Source organism: Camelus bactrianus, chromosome 1 (assembly GCF_048773025.1).
Source record: "Camelus bactrianus isolate YW-2024 breed Bactrian camel chromosome 1, ASM4877302v1, whole genome shotgun sequence".
NCBI lineage: Eukaryota > Metazoa > Chordata > Mammalia > Artiodactyla > Camelidae > Camelus > Camelus bactrianus.
In genome coordinates this window covers 88,651,224-88,668,043 of record NC_133539.1, presented here as the reverse complement: position 1 = coordinate 88,668,043, position 16,820 = coordinate 88,651,224, and the positions used below count along the sequence as shown (strand labels likewise).

The 16,820-nt window shown below is 37.1% G+C and overlaps 1 protein-coding gene across 12 annotated transcripts in view; it reads left to right on the top strand.

Annotated features, from left to right (window-relative positions):
• Positions 1 to 355: 355 nt before the first annotated feature.
• The window catches only part of NMD3 (NMD3 ribosome export adaptor), a 172,616-nt gene continuing 156,151 nt past the window's right edge, over positions 356 to 16,820 (top strand). For 11 of the 12 annotated variants that reach the window (XM_074368504.1, XM_074368496.1, XM_074368513.1 and 8 more), the window contains exons 1-7: positions 3,525 to 3,673; positions 4,223 to 4,278; positions 5,161 to 5,295; positions 7,459 to 7,555; positions 11,300 to 11,380; positions 12,161 to 12,289; positions 12,567 to 12,657. In XM_074368504.1, the coding sequence (XP_074224605.1) occupies positions 4,235 to 4,278; positions 5,161 to 5,295; positions 7,459 to 7,555; positions 11,300 to 11,380; positions 12,161 to 12,289; positions 12,567 to 12,657 (577 nt within the window). In that variant the 5' untranslated portion in view covers positions 3,525 to 3,673; positions 4,223 to 4,234. Of the gene's footprint in view, positions 1,028 to 3,524; positions 3,674 to 4,222; positions 4,279 to 5,160; positions 5,296 to 7,458; positions 7,556 to 11,299; positions 11,381 to 12,160; positions 12,290 to 12,566; positions 12,658 to 16,820 lie in introns of those variants that run through there. The other variant, XM_045514539.2, reaches the window with a different exon arrangement.

The following is a 16,820-nucleotide window of genomic DNA, read 5'->3' as shown; positions in this document are numbered from 1 at the left end:
CACATATAAGCAATATCATCTGGTATTTTTCTTTCTCTTTCTGGCTTACTTCACTTAGAATGATGATCTTCAGGTCCATGCATGTTGCTGCAAATGGCATTAATTTTTTTATGGCTGAGTAGTATTCCATTGTGTGTGTATGTATATATGTGTGTGTGTATACATCTTCTTTATCCATTCATCTGTCAGTGGACATTTAGGTTGTTTCCATGCCTTGGCTATTGTAAATAGTGCTGCTGTGAACAATGGAGTGCGTATGTCTTTTTAAGTTACAGTTTTCTCTGGATATATGCCCAGGAGTGGAATTGCTGGATCATATGGTAAGTCTATTTTTAGTTTTTTAAGGACCCCTTGTGACTTGAAGGGGAATTTTCACAATGTCTGGAGCCTGCGATGTCCTGCAAATGAAGGAGGAGAATGTCCTCAAATCCTTGCAGTAGAACCCGCTTAGGTGGCACCAACTGTCACTTCCAAAGGGAACAGCACGTCCACAAAAGGAAAAGTGATGGCATTAACTCATAAATCTGAAGAGAATGTGAGAAAGGCTTCTGCTGGCAGCTGGTGCCATTGTTGACACTGAGAACCCAGCTGATGCCAGTGTCCTGTCCTCCAGGAACGCTGGCCAGTGAGCTGTGTTGAAGTTTGCTGCTGCCACCAGAGCCGCTCCCGTTGGTACCGCTCCACCTCTGGAAACTTCACTGACCGGCTCCAGGCAGCCTTCAGCCGTGTCTGCGGGTGGTTACAGATCCCAGGGCTGCCCCCAGCCTCTCACAGAGGCGCCTGATGTTGACCTGTAACATGGACTCTGCGCTGTGTGGACACCGCCATCCCTGCAGCCAGAAGGGAGCTCACCCAGCGGGTCGGGACTCATGATGCTGGCCTGGGGGTTCTGCGCACGCACAGCCGCATCCCCGGGAGCGCCCCCGGGAGGTCAGGCCTGATCTCTGCTTCCACGGAGATCCTGACGGGACTGAGAAGGAAGAGCAGGCGGCTGCTGAAGAGGCTGTGACCCAGGAGAAATATCGGGGTAAGTGCACTGCTCTAGGTCCCAGATTTACTGCCACTCAACTAGAAGTTGCAGATGGGTCTGGAGGTGCCGTGGCCTCCGTGCCCTCCAGCCGCTCCTGCTGAAGATGGCTACGACCTGCCCACCTGAGACCTGACTGCAGCCCCCACTGCTCAGGCCACTGGATGGGGAGGAACAGCCACTGAGTGGTCTCACGCTGATCCTTCACGTACTCTTAAACAGAAAATGGAAATACGGTTGATGGAAAATAAAATTTCTTAAAAAAGAAACAAATACCTGTGAATAAAAATAGTTGGCCTGAGCCTCAGAAGAGCAGGCAGCTTGGTATGGTGTTAAGGGCACAGGTACAGAGTTAGACAAATTGTAGTTCGGGTCTTGTTCTGCCACTTACTTGCTGTAGAAATCCCAGCAGATTATCTAATCTTCTGCAATATCAGCCTCATCTGTAAAATATAAGGTCTGTGAGGGCAGGGACCATGTTTGTGTTGATCACTGTTACATATCCAGTGCCTAACAAGCCTGGCATTGAGGCACTTGGTGCCAAATCAAACAGGATATGGGAAGAGTGTACTGAGAAAGAAAAACAGAGCAGCCCCCGACATTCAGAAGCTGGCCTAGACTCACAGGTAGCCCACATCATTCTCCTGTTAGACATAAACAATTTAACAGAATATCAACCCCAGACAAGGTTTCTCTGAGACCATGATAAAATGAGCCAAAGCAAAGCCACTGCATGATTTTTTTTCTAAGTGTAGATAAATACAAGGTCACTGTGCCACCCACAAAATACCGAACACTCCCTCTCAGCCAAAAATGAGTGATGGATACTTCTTTACTAATTGCTGCTACATTCTTTTGCCTCTCTTCCTATACATAAGATTTATGGAGCTATCCAGTCATAGACTTGCCTCTGCTTTTGATGGCATCCAATTTAGAGCAAACCTCTGCTTCTTAGACCATCCATCCCCAAGTTACCCAACCAAAGCCCATATTCTATGATGGGCTTTTTTCTAGCACCCTCTTACTGAGATACTCCATGATTCCTCATGGTGTGTTTGCATTCACTTAATGAATAACAAACACAATCTGTTTAACTACAGTTGTATTCCTAGTGGTATTTGGCTCACCAGAAATGATAATGTGAATGGAAAAAATGAGGAGATATACACTGTCTCTTCAGAGTGGTTGTGTCAAATCGATAATTAATTTACCAACATATATTGAGGGTCTGTTTTGTGCGAGGTGAAAGGAATACTGAGAAGAACAAGACCTGGACGGCTCTCCCGGAGCTTAAACCTGTGGACAATGCAAAGAGCAAATTTGTGATCCAATTTAATGTGGCTAGCATTATTATAGAGGCATACACCTCCTGTAAAAATACTGTCAGATCATACCTGAAGGAGGAACATTTGTTTTTAGACTTGCAACCTTCATAACTGTAAGATGATAAATTTGCATTGTTTTAAGGCACACATTTTGTGATAATTCATTACAGCAGCAATAGGAAACTCATACAGCATGCTTGAGCTTAATCTTTAAGGGGGAGTGTCCCAGGTGTAAGCAAAGGCAGATTAGTTCCTGCAGGACCTGACAGTTGTTTGTGTGGCTGTGTGCTTAGGAGTGTGACAGGATATGCCAAGGTCAGATCCTGAAAGATCTTTCTATTCAGAGAAATTGGAAATAATCCAGAAGATCAGAGACCACTGAAGGATTAAAACAGGGGAGTGTGACAAAATTACATTTGCATTTTAGAAGGATGGGTTGGAATCCTGAAGTAAGAAGAAGGAATTGGAGACTAAGTACCCTAGGCAAGAAATGGGAGGCCTTCTTTGATCACCTTCTGTAAGATGACCTTGCTTATTTCTTGAAATTTGGAGAAGACATAAAAAATATGGTCATGATCTTCAAATATTTGAAATTCTGCCAATCAGGGTGATTAGACATGGTCTGAGTTGCTCTAAGATCAAAGTGTAAAGTCTTAAAAAAAATATTAAGTGCACTATGAGAAAGCACATTCTAATTAGAGTGATCAAAAAATGACTCCACAAATAATTATTTCTTACATTTCTTTCTTTCATCTATCCAAAAAATATTCATTTGAGCAGTTATCATTAAGCATATGATGGTGAGCAAAAGGGACAAAGGCACTGCTCTCGATGGAGTTTAATTTCTTTGTGCAGTGTGGAATTGTTTACAGATAACTTTTATATAATTTAACCAATAAGCAAGCTCCCAATAGGGACAGCTGAAAAGTGGTGTTATATACATGTGCGAGGCAGGCTTGCAGTGAATTCTGGCCAGGGAAAATCGGCACGATGTAAACCATAGTACGAGAGCCCCGGCCTTCTCTCCGCATCCCTCCCACCGGCCAGGCCCCCCGCCCAGGCCCCCCCGCCCCGCCCCTCACGCGGCTCAGCCCCGCCCCTCGCCCAGCCCCGTCCCACCCCCACCGCTCAACAATGCCCTCCCCTTCTTCCGTCCCCACCCGCCGCTTTAAGTCGCGTCTCTCAGCCCGCGGGATTTCGAGCCTTTCTCTCGCGAGGTTTTTGCAGTACCGGAGTCAGCTGTGGTGGCTGCTTGCGGGGTGAGAGGAGGTGGTTCTGTCGCGGTTTTCCAGAAAGTCTGCGCCAAGCTCAGAGGCGTTAAGTAGGTTCTGGGGTCTAAGACTCGGGCTGCAGTCGCGCGGGGTCCCCAAGGAGAGAGGGAGCCGGACTCTCGGTCTCGGGCCGACTTCGGGCCGCGTGCGTGCAGCGTGTGCGCCGCGGGCCAGCAGCCGGCGTGAGGTCTCACGGGCGGGGTGAGGGGTGCGGGGCGCCGGGTCGGGGTGGGTGATCCGCAGGCGTGTTGAGACTGCCCGTGGGCTCCTGCAGTGCGGGTTTGAGGTACTCCAGACGCCGGGGTGAGGGTGGGGGTGTGCGGGGCGGCCTCAGTCCCGTCTGGCCCACCTGGAGTTCGCCCTGGTTGGCGGTCAGGTTATTGGCTCTAAGGTCTTGTAGTTGCAAACTCCGGAATGCGCTTGGTTCTGCTATTAACGGAGTCAGTTCGTCACAAGGTACCACATCGAATTGGTTTTTCTTGTTTGCTGCTTTACGGGGCTTGGCTGCCTCATTCAGAGAGGCAGAAGAAAGATTTGTATAAAGAGGTGACTAGACAAATGTCTTAAATCTCAGTATTCTCTCTCATTTTTAAATCAAGGTATACAGAAAAATGGAGTATATGACAGAATCTGTCACCTGCACACCTGGACACATGTAAGTTGCGTCCCTTTTACCCCATTCCCCTTAAATTTAAAAATGTTAACGTGAGTCTTTGAAACTTGCTGTGGGGAAAATCGTTTCTTTTGATGGGCAGATTCTTTTGTCTTAAATGGGAAAAATGGAAAGCCTTATTTCCTGAGAAAATCGAATTCATTTTCCCCTGGAAAGTTTGTTGTAGTAAATACTGCTTTAAGAGTATTAAAATCTTCACTATACATAATTCTAGATTGCTGTAATAGCCATTGGCCATATGTAGCTTTTTAAATTTAATTAAAATGAAAATAAAATTAAACATTCAATTCCCTGGTCTACTACCCACGTATCAAGTCCTCGATAGTACATATGCCTGGTGGCTGCTATATTGGACAACATAGACCTTAGAACATTTCTTCTGGGTAACATCAGTTATTCTTAAACATTTTCTGTCCCCAGTGCACTTAGGTTTATGAAACTCCCATCTTTTGTACTGAATCACTAAACATGTTACCTTTCCATCCTTTAAAATTTTTTCTGCTCTGGGTAAATGTGTTACATTTTGGCAGTCCCTGTGCTACACTGAGGCCTTAAAAGAATTGCCTTTGGACTATGAAGCAGTCTAATGATTACTGTTAGAAATGATTTAGACTCTTTAGATCCTTTGTACTCAATTATATTTTGGGGATTTTTGAAATTGTGGCCATCCTTGTTTTTTGCCTCACTATTCCAAGGTTATTTTTTAATCTACTGTATCTTTGAAGGTTGCTCTAAGTTAGTTTTTTTAAAAAGGCAGAGATATTGTAGCCTAACTTGAAGGCTTTTGTTTGTTTGATAGTTTTTTAATTTAGCTAGTACACTTATGAAATCTCATTTGAAAAACGTATGCTTTATTTATTTTAGCTTGTGCTGCGATTGTGGTGTCCCAATTAGTCCAAATCCTGCCAATATTTGTGTGGCCTGTCTGCGAAGTAAAGTAGATATCAGCCAAGGCATTCCAAAACAAGTGTCTATATCTTTCTGCAAACAATGCCAAAGGTATGTAGTACTATTTTATCCTATTTAAAGTTGAGATTTATATTTAGGAGAACCACTAGGATATGCTGAGATTACACTAAGATACATGGAATAAAGTGCATGTAATTGAGATTTACATTTTATTTATGTTGGCATAGCTAGAGATTTTAGAATTTGCAATTTTGTAGCATACTCTAGTAGTTTGCCCTGCTACAAAGGTATTTGTATCTGTTCTTTCTCTGTTAAGGGATTAATAGGTTTGATGTATACAGTTAATTGATACAAGTTGATGTTTTTAAAGGTGACAGCAGATTTTAAAGACATTACTGTTAATTACCATGATGCTTTTATTTTTCCCTTCAATCACAAGAAGCCATGTATGATAAAAGGCACCTTATTTTTAAAGTAAGTTACCAATGTGTTTTAAAAATTGTATCTATTGATGTTCCCATGTAACTAAAATGACTATAGTTAATGGAAAAAAAGGTCAGTGTATCATATCTAGGATGATCTGAAATAAAGACTGGATTTGAAGGCAGATTTCTTCTGAAAGTTAATGTTTTATTTCTTCTTCATTTTCTTTAGTTGACAGTCTAACAGAAGCCTTTTTAAAGAATGGAATGAATTGCTTTATTGTGTGATATTCTTAGTTACCAGCATGAGAAACTGGCTCAAGCTTAGTTAGGAGAAAGGAATTTGTGACATGCTTTTGGTAGGACCCAAAATCCACAGGAAAGTGGAGGACAAGAGTCAGGGCCATATAGCCAGGAACACCACCCAGAATTACACAGCAGAGACAACTCATCCAGTCAAAAATCACACAGACATCACTCTCACAGGATACACACTGCAGCCTGCGCTGTAGTCACCACTGTTGCTGCTGGTACTGCAGTCACTGCCTCCCTAGGCCTTTGAGTAATACGGAACTTCCCAGTGTAACTTCCCAGAAAATTGTATTCCTGTGATTTCCCAAATGGGTTAGGACTGTAGTGGTTCTTAACTTTTTTGGAAAGGTTTGTGAATCCCTTTAAGAATTTGAAAACTGCATCTCCCCAGAAAAATGCATGAAACGTACATACGTACAAACACAAGAAACTTGTGTATTGTTTCAGGGAGTTTATATATCATATACAAGCTTATATATGCTTATTCAAGTTTGGCAGGTGTGAGGCTTAATCTTTAACAAATATTTACAAGTGTAATAGAGTGAAAAAAACATTGGACAAAGAATCTGGAGACCTAGATCGTCTTGAATTTCTCACAAACTAGCTCTTTGAGACTCTTGGCCACTTACCTTTTCTAAGCTTTTATTTCTTCATCAGAGTGAAGGGGCTTTATTAGATAATATATGAAGTCCTTTCTAACTCCAAATACATGCTTGTAACAAAGAAATCTGTATAAGGTTTTTCAGTGAACCTTTAAAAATGAAAATCAGAATATTTAATTAATAGGTAGGCCAAAAGGAAAAAAAAAGCATTCACAAATGTATCAAAACACATTAGAAGTATTATTATTTAACAAACTTGTTGAGCACTTACTGTGTGTTAGACACTGATTTAAGTCCTGGGCTGGCTGGGCTAAAAAACTTACAGTACATGCATTAGGAATTTAAATTTTGATTTTAGTCAAGTTTTATGTAAGATTTTATTTTATTTTACTTTTTTTATTGAGTAATAGTCATTTTACAATGTTGTGTTTATATAAGATTTTAAAACTTCAGTTTTATAATTTAAAATTTGGAAGGGGACTTGAAGTAGATAAATAGTTTGAACTATATTGACACATAGTATTAGGTACTAATTTACCTCCTTTGTGTGTGAGAAATAAGCAGTTTATAAGTATTTTACATGTACATTATAAACCATTTTAATGCTATTTTCAAGGAAGTGTTGGGCATTTTGTCATCCTCACTGAAATTCTTATTGGTGCTTGAAGTAATAAGACCTTTTAATGAGTTGTTTCAAATTGACTTTCTCAAATACTCAGATTTTACCTTTTTAATTAAAGCTATTGGTTTAACTGAAAGTTTTCTAGAACTATTAAAATATATTTGGGTTAAATGCTTCAGATCAACCTTGAATATTATTATATCTGGTTTATAATCATTGTTATGTCTATATATTCAGATGGAATTTTTTTTTTTCTGAGAGATACTGGGTTTCAATATATTATCTTTTCTCTCAGATATTTCCAGCCACCAGGAACTTGGATACAGTGTGCGTTAGAATCCAGGGAACTTCTTGCTTTGTGTTTGAAAAAAATCAAAGCCCCTCTGAGTAAGGTAGGTCAAATAGCTAAAATCAGTTTTTGTTGGGGTTTGTGTGTGTTTTAATCTCTCATTTTCAGAAAACCGTTGTTTGAGTAGATTTTCCAAAATAACTTAAATGCTACTATTGGTAAGCATGCTACTACAAATGCTGTTTTCATTTTTAAAGTTATATATATTCTCTTCTTACGGAAATGAAAATCTTTTTGCTTTAAAAGATTTAGTTTAGAATCAAATTTTTTCATTCATTATTTAATGAGAACCTCTTACGTGCAGTAGTTTTGTCTGAAAATATATAAAGCCATTGCTCAATGTAATTTAAGAGGTTATAGTATTAGGACTGTGATATTCTGTTTTTTAAAAATTTTCATTACTGCTCTGGAAAAAAAAAATTTATGCCTATTACTTAAAGTTGGTGCACAAATGTCTCCCCCCAAAAATAGGGTTTGTTAGTCTAGTTAACCTCTCTACATAACACTTTCAATTTTATTTCTTTTTTCTTTAATAGAGGTACTGGGGATAGAACCTAGGACCTCGTGCATGCTGAACATGTACTTTACCATTGAGCTATTACCCTCCCCCACTGTTCTCTTTATGTTAAACTTGGTGGGCTCTTGATGGACTCTTGATTTGAAGGCCTTCAGATTCTCTTAAATACTGATAGTAATAGTTCTTCGAAGTTTCTCCCTTTATTTTCCTTTTTTTTACCTCCCTGGAATTTGTATCAGTCGTTGGCCCTACTGGCTTAAAACTTTGCCTTTTTGCACTTGTATTGTTTTTAATCTTTCTGTCTTTTTCCTGTATTCCTGGCAATTTACTTTATTTTCCAATTTTTGTCTTCCTTTTTTTTTTTTTTTAAGTAGTAACATTTTAAGTTTAGAGTTTTTAATGTCTTTGATGCAGTCTATTGAATTTTTCTAAAAGTTTGATAATGGATTGTTACTGTTTTTTACTTTCTTTCTGTTAACTGATTTTTCTCAGTTTTTTGGATTCAGTTTTTTATGTAACTTGGTATTTTGCTTCCATACTTCAGGCTATTGTTAAATGTTATTAATAATTCACTAGCATTCAGCAGATGTTCATTAAATGTCAGCTCTGTGCCAGTCTGTTTTTGGTGATTAGGAATAGTACAGTGAATAAGAGAGAAAAATCTCAGTCTTAGGGAACTTTTATTTTAGTTGGAGGGGAGGGTGTGGAGTAGGCAATGAACAAAATAAGTAGGTATATTAAAAAGTGTAAATTCTGTGGAGGAAAAAACCAGGAAGGGGATAAGAACTGTACAGGGAAAAGTTGGAATTTGAAATACAGTGGTTAGGGGAGGCCTCATTGATAGGGTGACATTTGAGTAAACATTAAAGGCAGTAAGGGAGGGAGCTGCAATCTGGAGGAGAACATTATGGAGAAAACAAATATAGTGGCCAGAGGCAGGAGCATACCTATGTGGTTAGAGTGGAGTGGGGAAGGAAAAGTAATTGGGGATGAGGCCAGAGAAACGATGGAAAGTCAGAGTAGGTCAGGCCTTGTAGACCCTTTGAAGACTGGTTTTTACTCTGAGTATAATAGGTATAGAGGGTATAGGCAGAATAGTAAAATGAATGATTTACAGTTTATCCGGTTCCCCCTGGCTGTGTTTAGAATAGATGTGATGGGGGTGGGCACATTTAGGAAGCGATTGAAATAATTGTGAGAAATGATGATATTTGGATCAGTAGTGGAGGTGGTGAGAAGCAGACAGATTCTGGATGTTTTATAGACAGTCATTAGAATTACTGATGAAGCTGGACGTATGTTTATGAGTTGGAAGAGTCAAGGATGACTTCCATGGTTCTTAACTTGAGCAACCAGAAAGAGGGAGTTGCTGTTAGCGAAGTAGGAAAGGCTTCAAGAGGAGCAGGTCAGGTGGGAGAGAGAAAAGCTCATCTCAGAGTGGTACTTAGGTGTCTGTTAGACATGGAAGTAGAAATACTGAGTGAGGAGCTGGATAAGTAAGGGAGTGGCCCAGACTGGAGATAATGAATTTGGGATATAGATGGTATTTAAAGCTATGAAATTGGAAGAGATTTTCTAGGGGTTTTTATATAGAGAAGGGGAGGAATTTGAGTACTGAATCCTGGGATCCTTTAATGATAAAAGTTTGGGTGAAGTTTTGGTGAGGAAAAAAATCAGTCATTACTTCTCATTAGCTGTAGGGAGAGCAATTGATATAATCAGGAGATCTAGAAGGTGAAGGGAATGTTCAGCAAAGAGACTGAGGGTTTAGGAGATTTGTTAGTGAGTGTGGAGCTCCAGAGGCCGTAGTAAAAGAGTTTCAGGATTTGGGGAACAGTGTTAGGTGGACAGAAAAGGGAATATGTGGAACCACATGGAGATCAGAGTGAGAGATGAGGGGGTGACTGAAGTGTCTGAGACAGTAGTGAAGGATAAATGCTCAATAAGGTGGATAAGTCCTGTTGTCTGAGGACGGATGGTGTGGTGAGGCTGTGTTGGGGGATGGTGAAGTAGATGACAAGAGTCCTCCCTCTATTCCTGCAGATGGAAGTTGGAGGTTGAGGGAAGGGCAGTCTTAGACAGTGCCCATGGAGTTTCCTTTTGACCCCTGCCTGCAGGTGGAGGCTGAGGGAATAAAAAGCTGTCAGTTACCCTCTGTACCTGTGTGGCTTGTTGATTACTAGGCTTTGCTTTAGCGGAGCCAGACGTATGAGGAGGGTTTTACTCTGCTGAGCCGGATTTGCACTCAGACAGGTTCTCACCAGACAGGTCTTAAGAAAATTATCATCTGCCTGCTGTTGTCCCCTAAATCTGTTATCTGTAGCTCAGATTTCTCCATAGAGCTCCAGATCAAACATATATCTTACTATCCACTGAACAACCTCACTTGGATATCTCAGATAAATCCTCTTAAACTAAATGTGTGAAATCAAATATGACATGTTCTTCCCATTTAATCTGTTTTTTATTTGTGTCAGAAAAATAGTGTTACCTAGATGCCCAAGTTGAATACTTGAGTGTCATTCTAGAATCTTTTTCTCCTTCCCACATCTGGTTATTATTAAATCCTCTAGATTTTATATCCTAAATAGGTCTTGGATCTTTCTGCTTCTGTTACTTGCAGCCCCTCTCAGTTCAGCTCATCTACAACTCCTGCCCAAATTACTGAAACAACCTCCAGTTTTGTTCTGCTTCTTTCCTCAAAACACCCATTTTAATCATTGAGCTACATTCTGTTCCTCACTTACGGCAAACTGTTTTTGGCCTCTGCTGACTCTTCTGATTTAGCAGTGAGTTATTGTTATGGATTCAGTATTCAGTGCATGAGACTCCCTCTAATGAAAGTTGATTCTTTTTTTTTTTAAACTCACATACTTCATATAGAGAGAATAATAGAGGTAGAAACTTTTGTTCATGAGATTTCTAGTAGATGATGATGTCATCAGGTCTTTGTTTTCTATTCAAGACTGTAATTTATACTCCAAAAACAGTACATTGTTTTTAGGGGAAAGGAGTTTTCTATGCAAGTATTATAGTTTTTGCTTGTATTATACCAGTTGCATTAATATATCATGAGATTTTCCTTTTATTTGCTGTTTTTGTTGCCATACCTCTGATGATAAATCTTGAATCTTTTTTTTTAACTGATAATGTTGGGTAGATTAATGACAGATTGCTTGAGAATCTTTTGAAATCTGTTAATTACTGAATTATTCTTTCATCTTTTTTCTCCTCATTTGGGAACTTATGTTTTTTTGTGTTTTATTGAAGGTGCGGCTTGTAGATGCAAGTTTTGTTTGGACTGAACCCCATTCCAAGAGACTTAAAGTTAAACTAACTATTCAGAAAGAGGTAAGCTATGCATAATTTTCTCAGCATGGTTAAAGTGTAAATGAGGGCCTGTTGGGAAGTTACATTGTGGCTTGAATAGCTAAAAAGGAAACAGATATACTCTTTTTTTTTTTTTTTTTTTAACAGATACACTCTTAATTTTAGCCTTTTGTTTTCTTTTGGATCATCTGCACAGATTATCATGTCACAAGTGAAAGAAACCATTGTTCATGAGTAGTAGGCTGAGATACTCTTCTTAAAGTTATTTTTATTTGGAATAAGATTGAAGTAAAAACATGAGCTAAGGCAGTGCTTCTCAAACTTGGCTGATTATCATGACTCAGGATGCCTGAATCAAACTGGATTCAACTAGATGTAAGATCCAGGAATCTGTAAAGCTTTCCTGGTGATTTCTGATGATTGACTGTGTTTGAGAACAATTAAATTAAGGAATGTTTTCTTTTTTTGAGAGTTTTCGTGTCTTCTAAGGATAAATTTTATACACACACATGCAAACACACATATATATAGCTATAAAAATTCTTCAAGGAATATTCTTGCAACCACTTGACCTAAAGGTAAATTTGAAATGTTAATCTAATAAATCCTATGAATTAAACCTACGTATCTTTCCTGAAATAGTATAATTTATGGCTTTAAGTATAACTTTTATTGTTGATGTCCTCAAAGCTATTATGGAAAAAGTCTTTAAGTTCAGTGTTAAAGGATCATCTTTTAAGGAAAGTGTTTGTTATTAAATAGAAAGGAAAGAATGAAGGAGTGTGATGTTTTCTTTATCAGGTGATGAATGGTGCTATCCTTCAGCAAGTGTTTGTGGTGGATTATGTTGTTCAACCCCAAATGTGTGGAGACTGCCATAGAGTAGAAGCTAAGGATTTCTGGAAAGCTGTGGTTCAAGTGAGGCAAAAGGTAATAAGAGGAAGATCATGCGTGAATCTTTCATGTTGTATTTTATCTTTGTCAGTTACAAATAGAGAGTAAAACTTCCTCCTTTCTCTTCTATCCAAATCCTTCAGGCACCAGGGATATTCCAGGTCCCTGGGGCATTCACCTTTAGAAACATATCACTACTGTACTTTAGATAATCTTTAAAGATTGTTTTTGTTTTAAAAATCAATGTGCTATATCTATAGATGGCTTTTTTTTTTCATTTTGTTTATTAATCTAATAATACATTTATGTTTAGACTTTGCACAAAAAAACTTTCTACTACCTGGAACAGTTGATTTTGAAATATGGGATGCACCAGAATACACTTCGTATCAAAGAGATTCATGGTGAGTTAAAATTTAAAAGCATTTGAAACAATGTCAGAGTTTTATTTCAACTATCCCAAGGAGTCTTTTATCTTTGCTGATAATATCTGGAATAGTACTGTCCAAAAAGAACTTTCTGTTAGGAAGAAAAAAATCTTAGTACTTTAGCTGCAACCAGTATGGGAGCCACTAGCCATATATGGCTTTTGGATATTTTGAAATGTGGTTGGTGCAACTGAGGAACTAAATTTTTAATTTTTTTCTATTTTAATTTAAATTTCTACTAAATAGCTACCAGATGAGTAAACCAGTAACTAAATTAATAGGATTTAAAGTGGTATGATAGAAATTCATCGAAAACTTATTTTATGCAGAGATCAGTTTCTGATTGGAAGAAAATTATTTTTGAGATCTGTAAGTTGTAATATTTTTATTTTTCATGTACCTATAGGCATTTGTAATGGATACCTTAAATCAGAAGGCTAAACTCAGTAATAATAAATAGTGATATACAAATAATATAGATTCCTTGAAGCTAGAATTTAAAACTTTTTGTGTAATTTCATAATGGCTTAGCACTTTCTGTTGTAGGATACTTATATATACTAGTTGATGGATGAGTATTTCTTCAATTAATCATAGAAAATACAAATATTCTTTAGCAAACTCTTAAGTCTCTTGATAAAAGTTAATATTTTTAGTTGCTGGACGTGTACATTATTTTCCTAGTCTCTAAAGTACAGGTTTAGAGATGGTTATTCTTGAAGAAATGATCAGATTCTTGTACTACTTATTTTAAAAGTGTGAGTTCCTCTGTTACTTGCTAATCTGTTACTCATTATCTCGTGTCTTGAGAAAAGTACTTAGAAATGTGGTGTTGGGTCCTTAAACAGGGAAAACTGAGTATTAGTGTGTCATCTGGAGAAAATCTTTTAAGCTTTCTATCTGACTTGAGTGCATTACCTGTAGACAGAAAGTTAACAGTCTAAATTGGTGAGATAGAGTTTACTGAATTCTTATTGTGGGTAAGATATTTTGCTGCCTGCTTAACATGGTGTCTGTCTATTTGTGGCTAGCCATCAGGCAGAAATTTTTACCTTTGTTCTGAGTAACAATGTGTTGATTAACTCTTGGGGATTAGGAGAGACTAATATTCTAGCAAAGGAAGCAGAAAAAAACCCCTGAGCTTTATTCATTACCATGCTGAAATATCCTCACACAGAATTTTTTGTAGCAAAAGACTTGGATAAAGCATTTTAGGACATGCTTTTGCAGTCACTTTCAGAGCCAAAAAACTTTTTTTCATCCAGAGGAATTAATCTGCTTTTTTCCCCCTACTTGTTCTTGGTATGATGTAAATGAATCTTTTGTTTGCTTGTTTGTAACTTTGATTTTAAAATCATAATAATAGTGAAAATTAAAATAGAAGTATATGTAAATAAAGGAACTCTGTCCATCTATCCACTTGTTATTCCCAGATGTAGCCCTTTAAAACAAGATAATACAGTATGTGCTCTTTATATATGAAATTTGATAATATTTGTTTCTCATGTATGAGACTTTTCTGTAATATTCTGTGACTTGCCATCTTAAAATACTTGGGAACCTTCCTATATCATTGAAGATAATCCTATTTCATCATTTTTGACCACTGTGTGTATTTGTTAATCAATATTTTTTAATTATTTAGTTGTTTCCTATTAATTTGCTTATAAGATATTCTAGGTTTTTGCTGCAACAGACAGTATTGTAAGAAACATCCTTATGTTTGTGCATAGTTAGTGTTTTTTCTGTGGGACTGAGTTCAAGAATTGAAATTACTAGACAAGAGTATGTGAATGTTAGATTTTTATATGTGCTGCTAGAATGTCTTCCAAAATAGTGCCAGTTTACAGTGTCATCTCTTGTGAGAGTTTCCATTTTTCCGGACACTTTCCAGTGCTGCATATGATTTATTGGACTTACTAATTTTCCCGTGCTAATGAAGAAAATAAAGGAATCTTGTTTTTATTTGCATTTCCTTTATTATTAGCAAAGGTTAACATTTTCATGTGTTTTAGCCATTTGTTTATCTAATGTGAATTTTCTGTTCTTCATGTATCTATTTTTTCCTTATTTATTTTGTGTCTGTTATTCAGGATATTAATCTCATTATGTATGTGTATGTTTGTATAAAGAGGAGCATGTAGCTCATGCTCCTGAGTGTGAACCTGAGAGAGCAGATACTTGTCTTACAATGTCTCATGTCTTTTATCATTTAAATTTTTCATTTTTTAATGATACATTTATGGCTTATAATTTTGTCTTACATAGGGAAGTTTTTTATACTCCCAAGATTATTTTTTAAAAAGTAAATTTTTGTTTTACTTTTGGATCTTTAATCTTACCTTTTAAGACTTTTTCCCAGAAGGTTACCTTGCATTGTTGCAGTATCTACCTACCAACTAGTCTGTCTTCTCCTCACTAATCTGAAGTATCTCCTTTTCTGTATATACTAAATTCCTTTATGCACATGGCTCAGTTCTAATTTATTGTATCTCACTGCTTCTATCACAGTATGTAAATTATAGTTTATAATATGTGCCCCTTTCTTTTGCAAAATTTGATTGATAGTAAGAGCACGGATTCTTGAACGAGATTTTTTGAGTTTGAATCTCTGTCCCACCAGTTTTTTGCTTTGTGACCTAAGGCAAGTTTTTTAACTTCTTTCAGCCTCAGTTTCTCCATCAGTAAACTAGAGAGGATGATAACACCTACCTCATAGAATTATAGTGAGGGTTAAATAATTTTGTGTAAAGCCCTTAGAACCGTGCTTGGTGTGTAATCACGTGTATTTAGTTCTTTTCTATACTTAGTGACATACAGTTTTCCTCAAGATTTTGAATGTTTCTTGTTTTTTTTGGACTATTCTATACTTTTTGTTATTATGGATAGCAACTTTTTTCATTACATTTTTCTAAGTGATTATTGCTAATATTATGGAAAGCTCTTGATTTTATATATTGATCTTTCTGAAATTTCTTAATATCAGTAATAGTTTATACATTATACTCATGTATCATTACATTATACATGATACTCTTGATTTACTAGGTAAATTATTATATGTACACAATAATATTATTTCTTCTTTTGCAGTATTTTTCCTCTTTTTTTTTTCTCTTTGGCTAGGAGTGGAGAATAGCATTGAGTGGTAATGTATCAGGCATTATTATCTTTCTGTGTTTTACCCTTAAGTAGAGTATTTGTTGAGATTTCTGCTTGACATATGCATACATAGTTACATACATATTTAAACTGTTCTGTCCAATCTTGCTATCAGTTAATGTTTGATATTGAAAGAATTCGAAAGTTTTCCCCCTTCCTGCATAGTGTTTGTTAATTAACCTCTTGAAGTTTTGTAAGAACCTGCCCATTAAGCCATCCAGTTTGGTATGAGGAAAGGGAATAAAGGCTTTTCAACTGCTTTGTTAGAGCATTAGTTTCTTTCAGGTATTCTGCTGCTTCTTGAATCAATTTTAATAGCGTTTTCCGAGGAAATAAACCTTTTCATCTAGCTTTTTACACTCTTGGCATAAAATTGAACTATATATATCATGGTGTTAAGTCTCATTCGTAACTATCGCTATGTCTTTATTGTCGCTATTGTTGTCTTTTCTCCTCTCCCCTCAATTCCTCCCTTCCCTGTCATATTTGTCAAAGTTGTCAATTATGTTAGTTTTTTCAGAGAGTTAGCTTTAATTTTATCAAAAGAGCCTTATTTTTCCTTTTTCTTAATTTTTGCTTTTATTACTGATGTTTAAAATTTTTTTTTATTGAGATAGAATTGTAGAATTGACATGTAACATTGTATTAGTTTCAGGTGTACAGCATATTGATTGACTATTTGTGTATATTGCTAAATGTTCACCCTATTGAATCTAGTTAACAAACATTACCACACAGTTTTACAGTATTTCCTCTTCTATTTAGTTTTTCTCAGTTTTCTTTTGTTTGAATTAATTGAGCTTAGTTTATTTTCAATTTCTGATATATAGACTTAAAGTTACAAATTTTCTTCTGTGTATTATATTGACTGTAGCTGGTACTTGTAGCTACCTTTTTCCTCTACCCATTGCATATTTCTTTTTTTTTCTGAGCAAGCATCTCATCTATTTTATTTTCTTGGGTTCGTGCCTCACTGT